A 19,794-nucleotide genomic window follows, 5' to 3' on the forward strand; every position below is an offset into this window, starting at 1 on the left:
TCTAACCTTTTTCACACATGTATAGACTAGGCAGACATGAAACTAGTCAAAACTAGGTATTTGAATGATGTGTTACTTTATACTCTGAACTTCATTTCAGAGGAAGATTTTGTCATTTTACCCCACTAAAGTCAGTTTTAGAATGTACATAGCCTATAGTGTAGTATTGCTTCTTTTCTTAAGTAAAGTTCTCAATACTTCTTCCACCACTGAAACTACCCCATATTTATAATATAATATAATTAATAGCATGATATCACATAATATGATATAAATATTACAAGTATCTTTTCATAGTTGTATACAATATTAGACACTAATCGCATGAACGCATAAGGACACAACAGTAAGCAAATGTGACAATATATTTTGGAATTGTTTAGGCCCCTTATGTACCATGTGTTCCATTAATTGGTGTCATTGTCAACCCTCTACTATTTAGATCATATTATCTACCTCTAATCCATCACTCAATACTTTAAACCCTAATGCACGTCTTATAATTTAACACTCTCATAACCTCACGCCATTGAGTGATAATAACACCATTTCCCACAAGCCCCTGGTAAAAGCCAGGTCTCTTCAGCTGCTGAGTGGACGATGCAGCCCAATAATCGGTGGGTCCTCCCCCATCTCAGCCAATGGAGACTCTGTTGCTATCACCGCTTGTATTTTTAGCAAATTGTTCAGCACTGCAGAAAACTACAAATAACCCTCCGCCAATTAAACTAGAGCCCGCAAGGTAAACATGCAGACAAAACGGCCTCATTTTCTGATTTTTTTGCGTCGTTGTTTTTTAGGAAGACTATGAATTGACATCTTGTATAGGAAGTAATGAGTAAGGGAATAGTTACCTTTTTATTGTATTGTTGTTGTTATTGTTGTTGTTGTTGTTGTTGTTGTTGTCCACTGGTTGATATGAACATAGGTAATGTGCATATATATATATATATATATATATATATATATATATATATATATATATATATATGACATTAATGGTCTGTTGAAAGGGGAACATAATGCATCAATGCCGTTATGTTGAATAATAAAGCAGCAGCTACTATAATATGAAGAAAGTAGTCCCTGCCGTCACGGACGTGTGGGCGAGTCACCCTGTATAAATACGCCGGGTTGTCAAACAGTAAAGTTTCTCTGGACCCTCCATGCAAACTGTCAGCTGGAGACAAACTGTGAAAACCCCGTGGCCATTTGAGAATTGGGGGGGCAGTTAAGGAATCCAACTACTACAAGGTGAAATACATCTGGTGGTCAGCATCCGAATCAACGACACGTCCGCCTTGAAATCCGAGACAACACAAGGGAATTATACACAGAAACGCACGAGTACCAGTCAAGCTAGCGCATCAGTGACGGTGGGTGAGTGATTAAATGTCAGCCGGTGCATGAAACGGGTGCATTTGATTTAAAACGCACGGCGTTATTAAAATACACAAGGCACGTTCGTTGTCAGCAGCACGTTGCTGTGTGTTGACGTCTTCTTGCTTGCCAAAATGCTCTTGACTCAAATGAATGACTGCACTGGTGTCAGCCATTGATTGAAGGCTCCGCGTTTGTTTTTGTTTCAGCCCGCTATGTATATTAGCCGGAGTGACCCTCTCGAGGTCTGTGCAGCTGTTATGGGTGTTTTTTAAAATTTGGATGTGTTGTTTATGCCGAGGAGATGCTCTGATTGCTCAGTGAGCACATTGTGCCGTTAGGATGCTCCCCCACTTAATTAGCCTTATCATCTAATTTACACGGACAATTTAGCACGGGGGTGTCAGCTGAACCGATGTCCTTTCTGCTCCAGTGCCTTTTGACTGACATATGGCAGTAAGCCCCCAGGTAGACCCTGAGCCCTTGTTATCTGAGCTCGTCATCACACATGCAGACATGGGTGACTATTTCTCCAATCTCAACCCTCGCCTTTGCATATTTACCTCCTTTGTTTGGCATCTAGTAGATGTGCAACATATTCCCCTTTTAGTCTATAAATACCAATCTGTTCAAAGTTCTAATGGGAGAAAATTGAAGTGTGGTGCATTTTTTTTTTTTTAAACAAAGGAAAAATTATGATAATATCATGTGCTGTTGTGTTACGGTTTCATGTGTGTGGTGACCACTCCGTTCAGTCAGGCCTCCATATGTTGTGCTTAACCCTCACTTCTAATCTTTCTTAAGGCCCTTTTTGCTTTCGTACATCTGCTGTGTATCTATTGCACATTAGCTTGTGCTACTTATAAGCTCACTGTAGATGTGCTTCAGGCAGTGGATACTTTGCAGCACCCAGTGCCACACATCTGCAGCTCTGATAATGAGTCGATGTAAACAAAAATAGCACGATAGATCCTGCTGTTGCTCTGAACCCGCAACAACAGGCCTAGCTACTTCAAGCTGTGTCCCAAACCTGCAGGTGGAGAATACAAACATGAGCACAGCAGAGGGGATTTGTGATTCATGAACATGAGAGATTTTTCTTTTTAAATTGACATTTCAAGCTGCGGTTTGTGATTTAGAGCATATATTGCACTCCCAAAGCACCACATGCACCTATTTACTGAGGTATTCCTTTAATGTCATTGGATGACATTGGACATCTTGTGTATCCTGCTGTTGCCTTTTTTATAATGAGAGAAATGATGCTGTAGGTAGCTTAGCCATGTGTGTGTGTGTGTGTGTGTGTGTGTGTGTGTGTGTGTGTGTGTGTGTGTGTGTGTGTGTGTGTGTGTGTGTGTGTGCACACAAGGTAGGTTTTTTTTCATGATTATTGCTTTTGCAGGTGGGGGGGAGGGGGATCTCTCCTGTGCTCATAGATCTTTCTACAGTCACTTCTACTCATTTTTAACTCTGGTGCTGGAGATGAATTTGCACCATAGACGATGCAAAATAGGGCCCTATTTATAGCCCATTCCAACCGACCCCCATCTTTGCCTTCAATGTCACCTTTTGCATGCGATGGGGAAAATGTAAATCTCGTCTTGAGCCGCCACTCCCACAGCTCTGCGTCCTGCCTGTGCAGCTTTATCTGTAATAACATTAGAATTGTCTTTTAATCAGAGGCGTCTTCCTAATCTTAGCCACCGAAGCCCCATCTGGCAGGGAAGTGAATTGTGCGTGTGTGCGTGTGTGCGCGTGTGCGTGCGTGCTTGCGTGCGTGTGTGTGTGTGTGTGTGTGTGTGTGTGTGTCTATGGGGGGAGGGGGTTATTGCACGCACTGCATGGTGGGAAATGGTGTTCTGGGAAGTCGACCAACTGCCCTGCCATTTTACACCTCTTTCTTTTGTGGGTGTTGTGGTTTTTATTGTTTTTGTTCTGCTGGCGTGATATCTTTCCTTCGGTGTGACTCTGCGTGGTGATGAAGGCCCCCTGTGTGACTGTGTTAAAGTATTAAGCAGGAGGCACTCCGTGGGATCGGATTCAGATTATGAAGGATTTATGAAGCCCACAACACGACATCTGTTGCATCTGTCGGTACATCCTGCAGTCGATGAAACCCACATATTAAGCATGTATACTTGATGTGTGTTATTGAACAAGATTATTGGTGGTTTAAGTTAATTTGCTCACTCTTTAATAAAAAAATAAAATAATATAAAATAATGTACTATATTACTTAGTGACTCTAATCCCCTCATCACACATATAACAAATATACAGTATTGTTGCTATCCTGTCTTTAAAAAAAAAAGTTAAACTTGATTTCTAAAGGAATTACTGTGAGCTGAATCTAGTTACGATGGCTTCAAAAGCACTTAAGAACCAATTGTCTTTTTTTTTTTTATTTGAGTGACACTCTTACTGAAACATAGGCGCAGATGTGAATATTCCTTGCTTTCATCAGAGCAATGACCTATATGGAGGCTTGAGTGTACCGTTCAAATAATTATGTAAATCAATGAAGTGTCCCACTTAACTGATACATTTCCCAAACCATTCCACCACACCAGGAGCTCACAAGTTTCTGTTTATTGTGATCAAAAGTGCCTTAATTAGCAGCACTTCTTTCCTGCAATGCAGTTTGTGTCTTTGGTTTGTTTTACATTTTGAACAATTTAAATAGTTCACACAACTGGCAAATGGCGCTTGATATGAAAGGTATCTGGTATATTTTTGTGCTGTGTTCAGAAAAAAACATAGCACTGTCCTTCCCCCTTTTTGTTTTTGATCCATCCTTTCTTCATCTGTCCTTGGATCTTCGTCCGGTTCTTTCCATGTAAAATGACAGCGTTCTTCTGTTTTTTCTTCTTCTCCACAGTTGGGGACCTAACAACATTGTTGCATATTCGTGACGACAAAAGACAGCCTCCACCCGGCTGCCCCCGGCTGCCCCCGCCTTCAAGGTGCCTTTTTTACCATGGTGACACTAAAAGAATCATACACTTTACAATAAGCCAGAGGAAAAGCTCCTTGTCACAGTTGCATTGCCTCACTTTCAGCATCCTCTTGATCACTTTGCTCCCAGGACGGTGCTAACCTGGTGCAGCCATGCATTTGGAGGTGAAGGTCGCCCTGAACTTCATCGTGTCCTACCTGTACAACAAGCTGCCTCGGCGTCGAGCTGACCTGTTTGGTGAGGAGCTGGAGAGGATACTGATGTCTCGCTTTGAGGGTCACTGGTACCCCGAAGCACCTCTTAGGGGCTCTGCCTTCCGCTGCATTCACCTGGGAGCCCCGAGGGACCCCGTGGTGGAGTTGGCCGCCAAGAGAAGTGGACTGGACACGGAGGAAGTGTGTGCAAATGTTCCCGCGGAGCTCAGCGTGTGGATTGACCCGTACGAGGTATCCTACCAGATTGGGGAGAAAGGGTCCGTGAAGGTTCTCTACCTGGAGGACCCTCCGGGCCTCGGCTGTGACGGTGAGGGGGCCGAGGGGGTGATCAGAGAGGGTAAAGGCGACGCCGAGGCGGATGAGGCCAAGAGTCTGGGCTTTAACCCAGACGCTCAGGTGTTTGTGCCAATTGGAAGCCAGGCATCTCCTGCCCTCATGCCGTCGCTCTCTAGCTCTCCCACACCGCTGTCGGCCCAGTCCTGCCCCGGGCTTTTCAGCTACCCGAGCTCCAGCACGCCCACCGATCCTGCTGCCCATTCCTCGAACACCTCTACCCCTTCCCCCCCCAGCGGCGGGCTGCCCTACCTCTCCGCCCAGCAGCCGCCCTCCGCTCTTCCCACTGCCCGTCCCCAGCCCATCACGTTCACCACCGCCAGCTTCGCTGCCACTAAATTCGGCTCGACCAAGATGAAGAAGTGCAGCGGGGCCGGGTCGGCAGCGAGCTCTGGCACCGCCATACCGCCTGCCCAGAGGATGCTCACCCGTTCTCCTACCGCCATCGCTGCACCGGAGCTGCTCAAGCACAAGCCCCTGTCTCTCTCCTTGCACTCCCTCGGAGGTCCCGTCGCCAGCCAGCTCTCCCCCAATGCCAAAGAGTTTGTCTACCCAGGATCCCCGGGCCCCCTTTACTTTGATGCTGACACCCAGCCAATGCAGCCGCTCGCCAGCCCATTCCAACCCCCCCACAGTCTCAACACCCATCCGTCCTTTGACCCATTCTCCAGCCCTCCCCCTGCCCCGAGTGTGGGCATCATTGGCAGCAACGGAGGAATCCCCTACATGGAGAAGCCGCCATTTGTCGAGGGTTTAGGAAGCTACAACCTGCAATACCCTAACCAGTCCTTCCAGCCCGTTGTGCTGGCCAACTAAGCCTTCATTTGTAACGGTTGTTGGAGGAGGAAGCGGGTTTGGACAATGATGCTCCAGATCTTTTCAGTTTTTCTAAGAAAGTGTTACTAATACAAGTTTAGAACTACAAAGATTTAAAATACCCCGTCCACTGAATAATTATTGTGATTGGTTTTGGTCCTCATTACCCCCAACCCGGTCCTGTAGTCCGTTGCTGTTACTCGTCACATTCTGAGTGTTTGCTTTGACAGGAGTGGGTAGGAGGGAAGGAGGATAGGTGGAGAGGGGGGGTCCTTTCTACCTTGAGTCGTTGCCAAGCTCTTTATTTTTTTTGCGTAGAATGTCAATGTGAGGGTCTTTTCTTTTCTTTTCCCTTGACTTGTTGAACCAGTATAGCTCCATTTTGCACTGCACTGTCATGCTGTGAAAAAGGACCTTGCCAAGTCCTGTAGGGAGCGACGGCTGTGGAAAAGCTCAGCACTTTGCTCTGCAATCTGCTCTGCCCTACTTGCAACAAATACAGAGATGGGGCTTTGCTGTGTGTGTGTCGTCCTGCTCTGTTTTGTTGTGGCTCAGAGTGATGGAGAAACTCGTTGTTTGTACGGTGGGCCCGCTCCCTTTTGAAAGGCACTCATGCGCACGCACATTTTGACACTTGTCGTCGCATTTATCGGAGGCGGTTTATCATCAGCTTGAATGAGAACATGACACGAGTTTAAACAAAGTGAGAGCAGTGGAGGGAGCAGAGAGAGAGAGAGAGAGAGAGAGAGCATCGGGGCGTTGTGGAATGTGTTGTATCTGTCGGGGGGCTGCAGTCGGGAAGGTCAGGAAGACCTTGGTGAAAGTGGGAAAACGAGTAAATATTTGTATTGTAGGTTGGCGACGATGCGCTTATACCTCAATACAGACTGGGATGGTTGGGAAGTGATGGTTTAAAACATGCATTCAAATAGACACATACGCACACACATAAATATGCGGTCAATTCCAGTCAGCTGCGTGCGTGCGTGCGTGCGTGCGTGCGTGCGTGCGTGCGTGCGTGCGTGCGTCAAGATGCGTAAGGGATGCAGCAGTTAAGCGGTAGGGATTGTGATAAATGGCTTAGCATGACTTTGACTATGAAGGAGAGGTTTTCCGCTGCAGGAAGATGAGGGAGAGAGCGAAGGGAAGACCGAAGAAAACGAATGTGAGGTAGAGTGAGAGAAGAAGCTTGGGGGTTCTGTTGCCTGTGTCTACCAGGCGGTATTGGCTCAGAGAGCGACACTTTGAAACCCAGAACACGTTTCTGGTGAGCTTAAATTGTATTGAAGCCAAAGGCTCACACTATTCTCTCATCCTCTCGGGATTCTTCTGTGGCCGTCGATGATGGGGAACCAGAACCGTACGGTTCAGGTTGCTCTGCCCCCCCACCCTCCCCCAGTTATGTGATGCAAAAGTGAATGTTTCTTCACTGCTCTGTCGCTTTATCGGATGGCTTGTCAGATCTCTGGAAGGCCGGTGTTTCTGACAATGGTTTGTTTACCAGCCGTGTCCACGTGATTGTTGGTTAGTCACTGCAGGGAAGTGCAACTCTCAGATGTCCATTTGAGCTGTCCAGCACTTTATTACTGGGCTCCCCGAGGCGGCGTGTCGCCCACGGACACGTGCGTGCACGCTTACACGGTTCCTTTTGCCCTCTGTTTGGAAATGGAGCATTTTATTCAGCGATCATGAAACGCTTTAGAGATTGAAACGGGAGCTTAATTTGTATTTCAAGTGCATCACGCTGGTGAAGAGGTGTAGTGAGTCTTGTCGGTTTACTTGAATGTTTTCAAGTCGCTGTTTTTGTATACGATGACCCATGGACCCTTGAATTGTGCTCACGCTGGTTTTGCAATGTGACAGCTTGTCATATGCATGAAAGTTTGTATTCTTTTTTTTTCAAGGGGGAATGGGTGGAGAGGTACACCTTGTGAGGGGAAAGATTTATAGTTTTATGTTTTGTAATTTATTTCCAATATTTCTATATTTTTGTTTTTGCAAAAGTGATGACTTAACATTTGTATGAGTAAGACGTGACAAGTCCAGGAATATGTATATACAAAGTTCTTATGTTCGGATTCTTTGTTTAGTTTCTTACATGCGGAGGTTATTTTTCCAGAAAATAACGTGAATATATGCAAACTGAGACAAAAATAAAGATGTACAGAATAAAGTATTGAATGTGTATTGTACCTTGTGCAGCATTTGTCTAATAAGACGGGTAAATGTATTTGTTCTTCAAGTTGGATTTGAAGCTTAAGATGTGAATGTTTACAGTGGGTTTGTGTACGACAGGATGGCTGATATCACTTTTTTTGTTCTTCTGTGCTCCCAGGGCAGCCTGACAACACTACTCCTATAGGTAGTACATTTAAACCAAAAATCTTTTTCAGTGCAATGTCCATTTAACCCTTTTTATGTGAATTCACTGCATATTGTGGTCACCCGCTTTATATATATATATATATATATATATATATATATATATATATATATATATATATATATATATATATATATATATATATATATATATATATATATATATATATATATAATTTTTTTTTTTTTCTCCCTGAATAATTGTCCATCACTGTTTTTGTTTTTTTTAAATTTTTTTTGGGGGAGGGGGAGGGTTTGAAAAACTTAACTATTTCACATTAACAATACTGAATAACTCCCCTGTCTTTGTCTGGGCTACTAGAGTAGAAACCCGGATGTATTTTGACCTCCCTCATACTATATAGCCCACCTCATTCTTTGGTCAGTGGGGTCTCTTCTCCCCACGAGCCTGGTCCTTTGGTCCTGACACTATAGCCATATCCCAGACTGTCTTTGCTTACACAGATGCTCACACTTCTCCAGTGCAATGTAATGCCATAATTTAAATTACCCTGAAGGATTCAAGGGGTCTCTACCTCTCTGCACCCTGGAATAGAAAAAATGAATAAAATAGAAAAATTAATCCAGTATATATCCTCTTTAGGACAGCAGTGTTACGGCAGGTTCAGAAGGATGAAGGAAATGAATGTGATCTGTTCTTACTCAACCCTGGTTGAGATGGCCTGTGGAAAATAAATGATTAAACTACTCCTCCTCTTTGTGGGTTTAAAGAGAATTTTTGCATGTCCAAAAAGTCCAAGTGACAACTTTTTTTTTTTTCTTTTCCATATTTGTCAGATTGGTCTGAACAAACGAGGTGGGTTGTTGAGTTTCCTCTGCGTACGAATCAGGCAGGTGAGATCTGAGGATGTGAGTGATGGCTGTAAAAGCCGTTTGGCCCTGGCATCTTTTAAGAGTGAACGCTGGTTTGTTTTACACTTGAAAAGAATACTTTAGTGTTTTTTTTGTTTTGTTTTTTTAAATGCGCCGCAAATCTACTTTAAACGCAGGCCATCCCACAATCAGGGTTGAACATCAATGAAGAGGAAAAACAAGAATTTTGTATTCTGATGTCCTTTTGCTTATATCGATGTGTGCGTTTTATTTTGCACTTTGGAATATTTCATTGTCATAAAAGAAGTTTATTTTCTATGTAAAGTTTAACATTTAAGATTAAAATAGATATAATTAAAAGTTCAAATGTATAAATAGTGCTTTCTTTCCTGCCTGTATTTTATTATTTTTCCTATTTTGTATCTGATCTGTACACCCTGTAGATGTGTAATGAATCTTTTCACTACTGAAATGCAATGACCTGTTTTCTGTGCTGCCTCCCCCCTCCCCTCCCCTCCCCCTCTCGGGAATGGGGAGTTACTACTGCAGTTTCTTATTGTATCGGATTCTTTTTTAAGTTTTGTAATAAAAAGAAAACAGATTGGCAAAAAGAAGCATGGAAAAGAAGCTGATTGTGTCACCCTCATTGTGTATGGGTGTGCAGGGCCATGTGACCAGCTTGGTCACAGATGCGCCCTCTCACCTCTTAGTGTGTCGTGCTTGGTGGATGTTGAACATATTGCAGATCAAACACCATGAAAAGTCGAGTGGAGCTCTTATTGCAGTAAACAAACTCGAGTGGTGTTTGATCAATAATTCAAAGCAAAGATGAAATTCTCCAAATCGTGAGGAGCCAGATTGCTCACCACCTCAGCTGGACCCATCCCAGCAGATATTACTTAAAATGTCATCATCCAGCAGCCCCGTCTCTCCCTCTCGTCCATGCGCTCGCGTGCCTGTCAGATGGGCTGTGAGAGGTTGGCTCGCTCGCGTGAACGCACTTAACATGCAGTGGTGTGACATTAACATGCAGGGCTATGGGCTCCTCCTTGGCTCGTCTTCATCTCCCTCCCTCCCTCCTGGCTCACATGTTTTCAACTGCGTCCCCTGCTCTCCATCTTTCTCTGTCCATCCCCTTGCCATCTTGTTTGCCCCCCCCTGCTCATCCATCCCTCTCTTCCCTCCCTCTCTTCTCCTCTCGCCCCTCCATCCTTCCAATCACCTAATCCTTTCCTCTCCTTGTTCCTCTCTCCCCCCACCTCCTTCTCCCAATTCCCAGAGCCCCCTCCCTTGCTTCCCTTTCTCCAAACTCACACGCCCATCCCGCTGGTCTTTGAGGCTGCTGCTGTTATGCAACGCTGCTCCCGAGTGTGTCGATGTGATCATTATGCAACATCTGCGGCGACTCTGGAATACTGATGAGCTGCAGGACTGAGGCGATGAAAGGACAGTGGGGGGGGGGGGGAAAACAGCAAGGCGGCGGGAAACATGATCACGTGCATGTGTGTGTACATGACACGTGCATCAAGGATGAGGATGAGGAAGACGTCTTCACCTATTCTCCCCTTTGTTATCCACGGTTCCTTTGTCTCGCAGCACCAGTGTCTCCCATTAGAGCTGCTGCAGCTGGTTGGCAAGGTCACACAAGGAGCCCACATGTCATTTAGTGCCAATTTATTTCAACGCATGATACAAGATACAGTTTGACCGTGGTACTGCAGTTGCATGTATCTAACATATGTTTAGAACAATATTAAAAACACCAAAACAAAAACATGTTTATATAAAAAGAGAAAAGAAAGCAAAACACAAAACAAAAATACTTTTAAAAGCGCAAGAGACTGTAAAAGTTTTACGGAGTATTGTAGCTTTGAATAGCAGACAAGGACACTGTCATTGATGCGCAGCCCCCAAAGCCATTGGCAACAGTTTCAGGCCGGAAGTGGAAATGGCAGTTTCGACCTTACAGATGTAGATGCTAATTTGCACCACCTACATGCGAAGAAAGCAAGGGCACTTGGGCCACCTGCTGGAAAGGTATTCCAACAATTCAAATACTTTTTGTATTTGACGTCTGTCACCTGAAATCCGATTTCATGATAGTTTAAGACATATCTGTTGTTTATTTACACTTAAATGCTCAATTTCGAAACGAAAAAGGTGAAACGAGCTTGACTTGTCTTCTAAAAGACTCTCTTGAGCAGTACTTTTAGTCGGCTCGGTGCAGTACATTTGAATTTAGTTAAAAAACAACTAAAAGTTTGCATTCATCAACCAAATTGATGTATAAACAGCATAATGTAGCCAAAGCCTAGTTTGAATGTCAATGCAACGTAAAACACATTGCGAAGAAATGCCTCCCAGGAAACTGGAACAAACACAGAATCTATCGAGAAAAACACAAACTGATGCATCTAGATATAGATCCTCAGTAAATAAACAACAATCCACACAGTGATTAAAAGATGCTGTCTTAAGCTGATGTTCGCCCCAAGGTCAAGCACTGGCTGCACAACGATGGATGGCACTATTATGCTAACAAGTCATAAACACATAACGTTATAGCAAAGATGTTACGCTTTTTCTTTTGACAGAGCTGTACAAGAGACCATCAACCTACCCATCCAAAAACATATAGAGTTTTCAGTAATAGTTCGCAGACATAAGTACACTTGGTGTAAAAATATTCAAGAAAAGAACAGACAAGTTTACTGGGTTTCATGCATAAGGATCCTAGACAACGGAGGATCTGAACTGGAAGCACAAACGACTTTGGGGCATTTCTATTTAGTACATCATAACAATTTTACAGACATCAAGGAAATAAAACGAGCATTACATAACAGAGTATTATTGCCACACTTATTTACTTTCCGAGATTTACTGCGATTATGAGCACAAGTCGACCGATCAGCCAAAGACACTTGAGACATGAAGTCCCATAACAGTCTGTCGTTTATTTACTAACTTAGACACAGACTCAGTTTAGCAAAAGAAGAAAACTCAAGGTTTTGCCAAATGGAACTAAGCTGCTTTTGTATGTGCTTTCTGCTTCAACTTCTGCCATTGTGTAGCCCTGCTAAACTTTTCACCATTCAAAATAGGAAGTGCTGAATGAGGTAAACAAGAGTGTGCCTTGTTCTTTGTGTGTTCAAACACATGCTGTACGTATATAGAGGGGGGCGATCCGATAAAACGATATGAATATTTTTTTTAAACAAACATCCAAAAACACAGTTTACCCATTGATTTCCCTGCATTGGTTTCATTAGAAGTATTGTTCCTCGAAGGAAAAAGAATTATCCAACATATTGTTGTACATCACAATCAACAGATGCGTTATTACCATCAGAATAAATACAGCACTCAGACTATTTGGCAAATATGAGGAATAATATTAGGTTAATAAAGACACAGTCAGAATTCCTGTCTAGGGAAATAAAGACCATGAGACAATCATTTATTTACAAGGTTTAGAAGCAGTCAACTGTGGGACTGGCTAAATCTTTTTTCCTTTCTTTTAAATCAATCCAGCCATCCCGCCATGAGTAGGCAGGCAGTAGCTCTAGCGCCCTCTATCTGCAGTGCGCAGTAAAATAAACATCCCTTCGCATCAACATACCCCTCCACCAGTGAGGGCGCTGGAGATCATCGGACAACTGCCTTTCCGAAGTAACCTACGAAAAAAGAAAAACTACATCTGTCTTCATTTGTAAAATATAGTCATCTTCTAAAGGAAACCCAAAGTCTTTCTTCTGTAATAAAAAAAGAATCTTGTGTGAGGCTCTGGAAGCTGATCTGAGGTTATTAGAAAAGGAAACTAGATCACAGTAGCTTTAAATTGAAGGTCATGCATGTTTTCCCCCCTTTAAAAGCTACTCTGTCTCCCATGGTGGAGGTAAATAAGAAAGATGCCTGCCACCACTATGAGCCACTGTAAAAAGTGCAAGAATGGATTACAAGCCGATACACGCACGGATCTCTGCGTTGCAGGGAGGTGACTATATGTACAAGCGGGTTTGTTTTATGTGTGCGTGCGTGTGGGTCACAAGACAGAAGAACTGTGACTGAACCTCACCGCTAACAGACGCTTGACCTTCTCTACTCTGCCGGCCAAAGGGCTTCGCTTATATTCCCCGGCGAGCTGGAAGTACCAGTGTGAATCTGCCTTCTGCTCCTTTCTCGTGCCTTCATCAGTTCCTCTCCCGCCCTGCCGTGAGTTAACCAGCTCCCTTTGAGTACTTTGAAGGAAGCACAGACACAAACATGAGTTGCGACACCAGGGAATGTGAGGGACGGGCCAGTGTGCCCTGGTCTAAATACAGGACTTCTGACTGACTCATGCTTTGGTCCACAAAGAAGAAGTGCTGTGCAGTGATAAAAACGGATGTGTGTGGCGTTTAAAAGACGGTAACTCTTTTGTACCAGTCTGCTCTTTCCGCATTTCCTGAATTTTCTTAAAAACCGGCTCGGTACGAACCAGACTTTCCATGCGTTTGACCACGGGGAGTGTCCACAATCGTCCCCTTCTCTCCCGAGTGTAGGAGCCAGGCGCTCTCCACAGGCCTTCCTGGGACCACCCTCCCATCATGCCTCACTGCCTGCCAGTGTGCATCAAAAACTCCAGTATCGCGTTGGAAACAACAGCGGAGCTCGACACGGCTGCTGGAGGTCAGTGAAGACAACAGTGCAAATTTAGACTCCCTTGGTGGTTTGTGTCCGAGTTGAAATCTGCGGGGAAAAGGGGTTCTGCTTTTTGTCTCATTGATACTTTTTTTTTTGAGGGGTGGGGGGAGTGGGGTGGGGTGGTTTGATCTGAGTTCTTTACAGCGGCCCATACTTCGCCTCGTATCGGGACAGGACGTTCTTGCAGCGACCACAGTCCTTCCGCATCTCGGCCACTTGCTGACGCAGCGCTGCGTTCTCCCGCTCCAGGAAGGAGGCGCGCACCGTAATCTGGTTCTCCTTCAGCCGCCGTGCGTCCCGAGACCGCTTTGCTGCCACGTTGTTCTTCTTTCTCCTGGACCAGTACTTGTCATCCTGGGGAAAGGAGAGTGGAAGTGGATGAAACAGACAGAACGGGATCGACCGACGTTAGCGAGGGATTTGAAATCTGTGTTGTGAAAACACTCCCCCACACCATCTTTGAGCTCTAATCCACAAGCCACCACTCTGCTTGCAAATGCCTTAATCTTTACCAGGACAACCTTGTCCAACTGCAATCACACCGTGTCATCGCTTTTAGTAGTCAAAAATAATTGGGATTTTTTTATACTATTAAAAGTTCCCTTGATATGCTCCGCATAATGTTTGAATTGGCCTACCTTCTGCTCATCAGGAACAAACACCTTCTTGGCTTTCTTGATCATAGGCTGCGGTTTCAGCTCCTCGTCAGAGAACTTGTGTTTGCGCGGGTTGAACAGCTCTCCCCCCGGCACACTGGACAGGACCAGGTCTGTGGGATCCGGCTGGAAGTTAATGTCCACCTCGATGGCTTCTGGGTCTATGGGGGAGGGAGTGTTACGATCTGCGGGTACAGAGGAACAAGAGCATATTTTGCGTTCATATGCAAATGATCAGCGATTGGGAGAGTTGATCATCCCTCTCACACATTATAAAGATTTTTGATTTGGTAAACAGGTAATTTGCTAATTTTTTCGCGTCGTGCTGGCCAAACATTTTAAAAAGCTATATCACGGGCTTAATGTCTGTGTCTAAATGTGCAATAATAGTTCATGTTACCCCAGCATCTAAGAGGGCACACTACAGCTAGACCTAATCAACTTTAGACAGCTGAAACAAAAAGGCACTTATTCAGCTTCTAGATATAGAATTTAAGAAATTGTGTTTCCAAAATGATTCAGTCTATTAGTAATGGGGAATTTATATTTAAAAAGGAACAGGAAAGAAGAAGAATAAACTGAGTTGTCTTAAATCTCATTAATAGAAGCTGTAAATCCAACATAACCTATATTTCTAACCTGTTTTCTTCTCTTCCACTTCTGCTGTTGCCTCCACAGACAAAGATTCCTTTTCTTCTTCTTCTTCTTCATCATCTTCCTCTTCATCATCATCATCATTTTCCTCCTCCTCCTCCTCCTCTAGCTTAGCTGGTTGTAACGTAGTGACTGTCACCGCTTCCTCTGGATCAGAGGTGACCATAGAGGTGGCAGGGATTGACGGAGGTGATGCTAAGGCGTGGTCAGGGGTGACAGCAGCATCAGCAGTAGTAGTAATAGTAGTTGTAGACACTATAGGAGTAACCTTGGGGAAAAATTTGCCTTTGAATCCCGCTGAGGCCAGAGTCTTCTGTAGCTCCTCCTCCTCCAGGGTCACAGGGATCCCATTCTCCAGGAGGAACTCATCCAGGTCCATGTACTCCAAGTGGAAGGTCTCCCCATCGTAGGGAATGGTCTTGTCCCAAATGGCTGGGGTTAAGGAGGCTGATACCCCTCCACCACCTCCTCCTCCTCCTCTTGAACCTGCACCAGCACTGGCTGCTCCAGCCCCGCCCCCCTCCCCATGCTCAGAGGAGCACAGCTTCTCTTTCTCGATTTCTGCAGACAAGACACAACATTGGTTAAATAAATGGCTGCTTAATGTGAGTGAAATGTGACATCATGGGTCTCAGACAGGTGCATACACGGAAAAAAAGCTAACAAGCAGATAGAAAGAGGAAGGGGTGGGGGTAATATGACAGCTGACAAAAAAATAAAAAAGAGGGTTTCAACCAAAAAGCCTGTCAATGAGTTGGAAAGTGAGAACATTGAATAAAATACAGAACGAAGACTGGGAAACCAGAAACATAACGGCCATGCTTAGTGCACACGTGCACCACCACACAAACAAACTCGGTACCAACTAGACCAATGTGTCTAATGGAAGTCAACAATGTATTTTAACATACATTATCTTCCCAGCCCGCGTGCGCCGCTTGAAGAGCAGCAGAGAGGAGCTGGAACTTTATGTTCTTTTCTCATGTCCTCGCTGCCTCGGAGGAGACTGGCTCCGTGCAACATGGCGTGTCCGTCACAATCTGGCCTGATGAACGGCCATCGCCTAATCAAAATATAATTAACGGCCCGCGTTGTCGATTTGGAGAATTACGCGCATTTGGACGAATAGTGTTGACGCGCATTGTGTCGATAAACATGACGGAAACAAAATGAGCGCACCTTTTGCCGTTTCGTTCTTACCGTCGTCTCCTTCCTCCAGGATGTTTGGAGGGGGGATGTCCATGATTTTCTTCAAAACAAAAGGAAAGGACTTCTGCGGAGCCGTGGGATCGACCTTATCGCCGGGCTGAAGCGCCACTGTCGCCGCGGCTTTGCCAGACATGGTCCCTGCTCAACTCCGATCAGACCAGAGCGTGTCCTGGACCGTACCGGGGTCTGCCTCCTTCACCGGGAAGCGACAGCAACAAACGGAACGGAACGCAGATGGTCACTTTCTACCACGCCAGTGCTGCGTCCAGGGCTATTGTCAACGCGTTTAGGATGCCCAAAAAGAAAACACAACACTAAACAAGCCCCTTGTTCTCCGTCCCCACCGAGCGCGCTTGTTGGATATTCATGAGCCAAGCGCTCCGCCCTCTCGTAGAATACTAGAAGCTGATTGGCTGTCAGTGCCGTCCATGTTGATGAGGGGCAATGATTGCACACAGGGCCTGTATTGTAGTCCAGGACTTCTCATTGGCCGCCAATTGTCCACATGAAGATCAATTACCTATACAGACTGTACAGTCTCTTATTATTTACAGTCTATGGCACAGTCCAGCGGGTGCACCACAATAGGAACATACGGTCTCGTGCAGCAAACCAGCATGCATTTTAAGAGGAAAGAGTCACTACTGGCGAGAGTAGCGGGCGGCGTCCATCTGACGCGGACTAAATTATACACATTTGTACCCTTTCATCGGTCCACATATTAAACGCACGCCTGCACCCACGCAGACTCTCGATAGACCCTAAAAAAAAAAACACGACGCAGTGTGCTCGTGCAAATACTTTTGTCACTTCCACATCTCCTCTGCACGGATACTCGTGGCAAAACACGTGCCCCCGCCCCTATCGTTCTCACGTGAAAGTACATTCTGTCGAGGGGCGTAGCTTCAGATACTTAGCACGTGCAGGCTAAGGTGAGCGGGGGCAGGCACGCGCCCATCGTTCGAACAGCTGGCACGGGGAACCAAGGTTTACAGAGTGCGCGTTCCGCCGGCGCAAAATAATTCGACTCGTATATTTATAATAATTGACCACAATTCGTTTATTTATATATTTAATTTTGAGTAGATTTTATGGTTATTTATTTTTTGGATGCTATAGCATGTGGTATTATTTATTATTCCATCCATCGTTTCACACAACCGTAATTGAAAACATTTTAATGCTTTTTAAAAAAATCTTCCACATCCAACGCCAGAAGTGCCACAACAAAAGAGTAAATATCCCGTTACCGTGCACGCGCCGCAATATTGAGCGCGCGAGAGTCTGCCGCTCTCTCCCAGAGCAGCGTGTTTCGTTTCGGGAACACTGTGTTCAAACCGCACAAACGTCCCCTTTACCACTTGTGTGTCGAGCGTGTTAACCACACGTGCGGTGGTTGTGCCCTGGCAGAGCGCCAGCGAGATAAACACATGAGGGTTAGAGAGCACACATCTGTTAACGTTCACGTCTTTTCTTTGGTGCTTCTTTTGTTGTTGTTGTTACAGCCATTTACCTCGATTTGATAATGCAACGTATCAATCAATGAATGCGGAAAATATCGATTGAGTGAACTGCTAACATGGGCTATGCACCACCAAACAAGACTGTGTGAACCATGTGACACTGTGAGGTTAGGAATACAGAGCTATATAGTCTGAGAACCTCAGCAGTATACCTCACACATGAGAACCTTTTGACTTGCCACTAACCACATTTTTTAACATTTTCATATTAAAAAAACACACCAAAAGGCCACGTTCTTTATCCATTTAACTTAACGTGGTGCATAGCTTGAGACTCCCCCCTTTGTTAGGATGATGGATATCAAAGTGGTCATGTGGCTCGAGTATGTGTCAGTGTGACTGCATTAATTGCATTATCTGTATACATCACCATGTGTTCCGTATTCTGAGTATTTTACAGAGTTTTACAGAGTTGCATTCTTCGTTACTTACTAAATATCCCGTAGAGCTCGTTAAAAAAAAGTTTTTCAGAGCAACACATGCAAACAGCTGGTGGCCTAGAATAACAATTCTTAGAATAAACGCCCTCGCCTGTCGGTGAAGCAGTTCAGTTTTTGGTGGCCTCGTGGAGAAAAGCCTGACCATCAGTCTGCTGGTGCTGTTAACGGACCTATAGCTGATTGATTGATCTTTATTTTTGTCTTAATATTAAAATAAATAATGAAACAGAAAAGCGAGCATATTCCAAATGGTTCTGCATTATAGCATGAATCTGCATTAATATTGCTTGGAAACATGCATGTAAATTATATTCTGCTCTACGTTGTATTATATTGTGAGATTTACTGCAAAAATGCAAATATGACAGCAAAATGTGTCAAAGTTGGCAGCTCAAGATAATTAAATTCAATGAATTGTGTCATTTGGTAATGTTTTTGCAGACGTTTCAATGACACGAGTATTTGTACATGCTGAACTAAATAGACTCTTCATTTGCATTCCAGTAATCTATGGACACATTTAGCGAATGCAATATATTTTTCATAATAAAGTGTTGGCAGCGTATAATAAAAGAGCATAATTACAAAGTAAAGTGTGACAAAGGGTCAGTTTTACTTCTGATTATAGTCCTCGCTCTCGAGAGCGCTGTCTCGACATGCGCAGAAGAGGCGATAGGGGGGAGACACTTAGTCAGAAAGAAAGGGGCCTTCCTGAGGCCGATGATTTACATGATGAGGAGTAAATGAGGGCCGTTTCAATGTTGTTGCATCAGTTGAATGATGCTATAAAGTGCCTGCATGGGGAAACTGCACACGCGCGCACACATGGTGTGTGGCACGTTACCACATGGGCCTGAACCTGTTACATACCTACAATATACACGGATGACTTTACAGCAGTCATCAATAGGACGACGAGTTGCTGATTGCTGCAAGTGTGAGTTGTAGGTGTGAGAGAGAACAGTTCATATTTAATACCATTGTAATAAGAGTTCTGAGACATATTACAGTGGCTCAAATCATTTTTTAAGTTAGTTATAATACTTTTACATCAAAGTACTTGGATATAGTGGCAATAACTCCATGTAAAAAGTATAGTCCTGCATTGTAAATTTCACTTTGAACAGCCAAACTACTTCTCATCAGGCAGCATAATTATTACATGTAGGTGAGCTATTTTTTAGGTGGTTTAATCCAAAATATATATATATATATATTTTTAAAGACACTATACTGATAACGTGCAACATTAGTAGTATAAAACAACTCAATAAGAGTTGACACATTTAAATCTAATCTGAAACTCTTCTTACCGGTGTCATGAAAGAAAAAGGGTGAGTCAGCCAAGGATTTGAGGAGATCAGGAACGTCGCTCCTGTCTCCGAAGATCATCTGGTTCGCTGTTGACATGATGGCCGACCTGCGAGAGGATCTTCTGATGTCCGACAGACGAGTCCAACCGAGTGACAAACGCTCAAACCGAGTCAGCGGCCGACTTCTCACTTTCAACCAACTTCGCAAAAAGTCACATCACCGGGCCGCCAGCGCGTATCCAAACAACCTGGATTATGAGCGAAAGCCACGCCCCCAGAGGCCATGTTGATTAGTTCAAAAGATCCGCACGCGCCCATCAGTCACGCAGCACAGCCTACGAGAAAAGCAAGGGGCGGGATCTCGCGTAGGCGCAACAACAAACCCGTTCAGCCGAGC

General features: G+C 44.4%; 2 protein-coding genes across 9 annotated transcripts; one reads left to right on the top strand and one right to left on the bottom strand.

Moving 5' to 3' along the window:
- Positions 1-1,142: 1,142 nt before the first annotated feature.
- LOC117735574 (protein Tob2) lies at positions 1,143-7,885 on the top strand. 4 transcript variants are annotated; one of them, XM_034540266.1, is made up of 3 exons: positions 1,143-1,380; positions 4,259-4,343; positions 4,466-7,885. In XM_034540266.1, exon 3 carries the CDS (start codon positions 4,489-4,491, stop codon positions 5,698-5,700), a length of 1,212 nt encoding a protein of 403 aa, XP_034396157.1. In that variant the 5' UTR covers positions 1,143-1,380; positions 4,259-4,343; positions 4,466-4,488; the 3' UTR covers positions 5,701-7,885. The 4 variants fall into 4 exon arrangements, with proteins under 4 accessions (XP_034396157.1, XP_034396156.1, XP_034396155.1 ...); XM_034540265.1 differs by having other exon boundaries at positions 1,143-1,376; positions 4,440-7,885; XM_034540264.1 differs by having other exon boundaries at positions 1,143-1,376.
- A 2,690-nt stretch (positions 7,886-10,575) lies between these two features.
- tefb (TEF transcription factor, PAR bZIP family member b) lies at positions 10,576-19,649 on the bottom strand. 5 transcript variants are annotated; one of them, XM_034538647.1, is made up of 7 exons: positions 16,092-16,654; positions 14,898-15,473; positions 14,241-14,443; positions 13,757-13,956; positions 13,397-13,647; positions 12,995-13,157; positions 10,576-12,593 (listed from the first exon to the last, which is right to left on the bottom strand). In XM_034538647.1, the coding sequence occupies exons 1-6, from the start codon at positions 16,252-16,254 to the stop codon at positions 13,018-13,020; spliced, it is 1,533 nt and encodes a 510-aa protein (XP_034394538.1). In that variant the 5' UTR covers positions 16,255-16,654; the 3' UTR covers positions 10,576-12,593; positions 12,995-13,017. The 5 variants fall into 5 exon arrangements, with proteins under 5 accessions (XP_034394538.1, XP_034394541.1, XP_034394542.1 ...); XM_034538650.1 differs by lacking the exon at positions 16,092-16,654 and adding an exon at positions 19,398-19,649 and having other exon boundaries at positions 10,576-13,157; XM_034538651.1 differs by having other exon boundaries at positions 10,576-13,157; positions 13,397-13,581.
- Positions 19,650-19,794: the final 145 nt, after the last annotated feature.

The sequence above is a fragment of the Cyclopterus lumpus genome, chromosome 8 (assembly GCF_009769545.1).
Source record: "Cyclopterus lumpus isolate fCycLum1 chromosome 8, fCycLum1.pri, whole genome shotgun sequence".
NCBI lineage: Eukaryota > Metazoa > Chordata > Actinopteri > Perciformes > Cyclopteridae > Cyclopterus > Cyclopterus lumpus.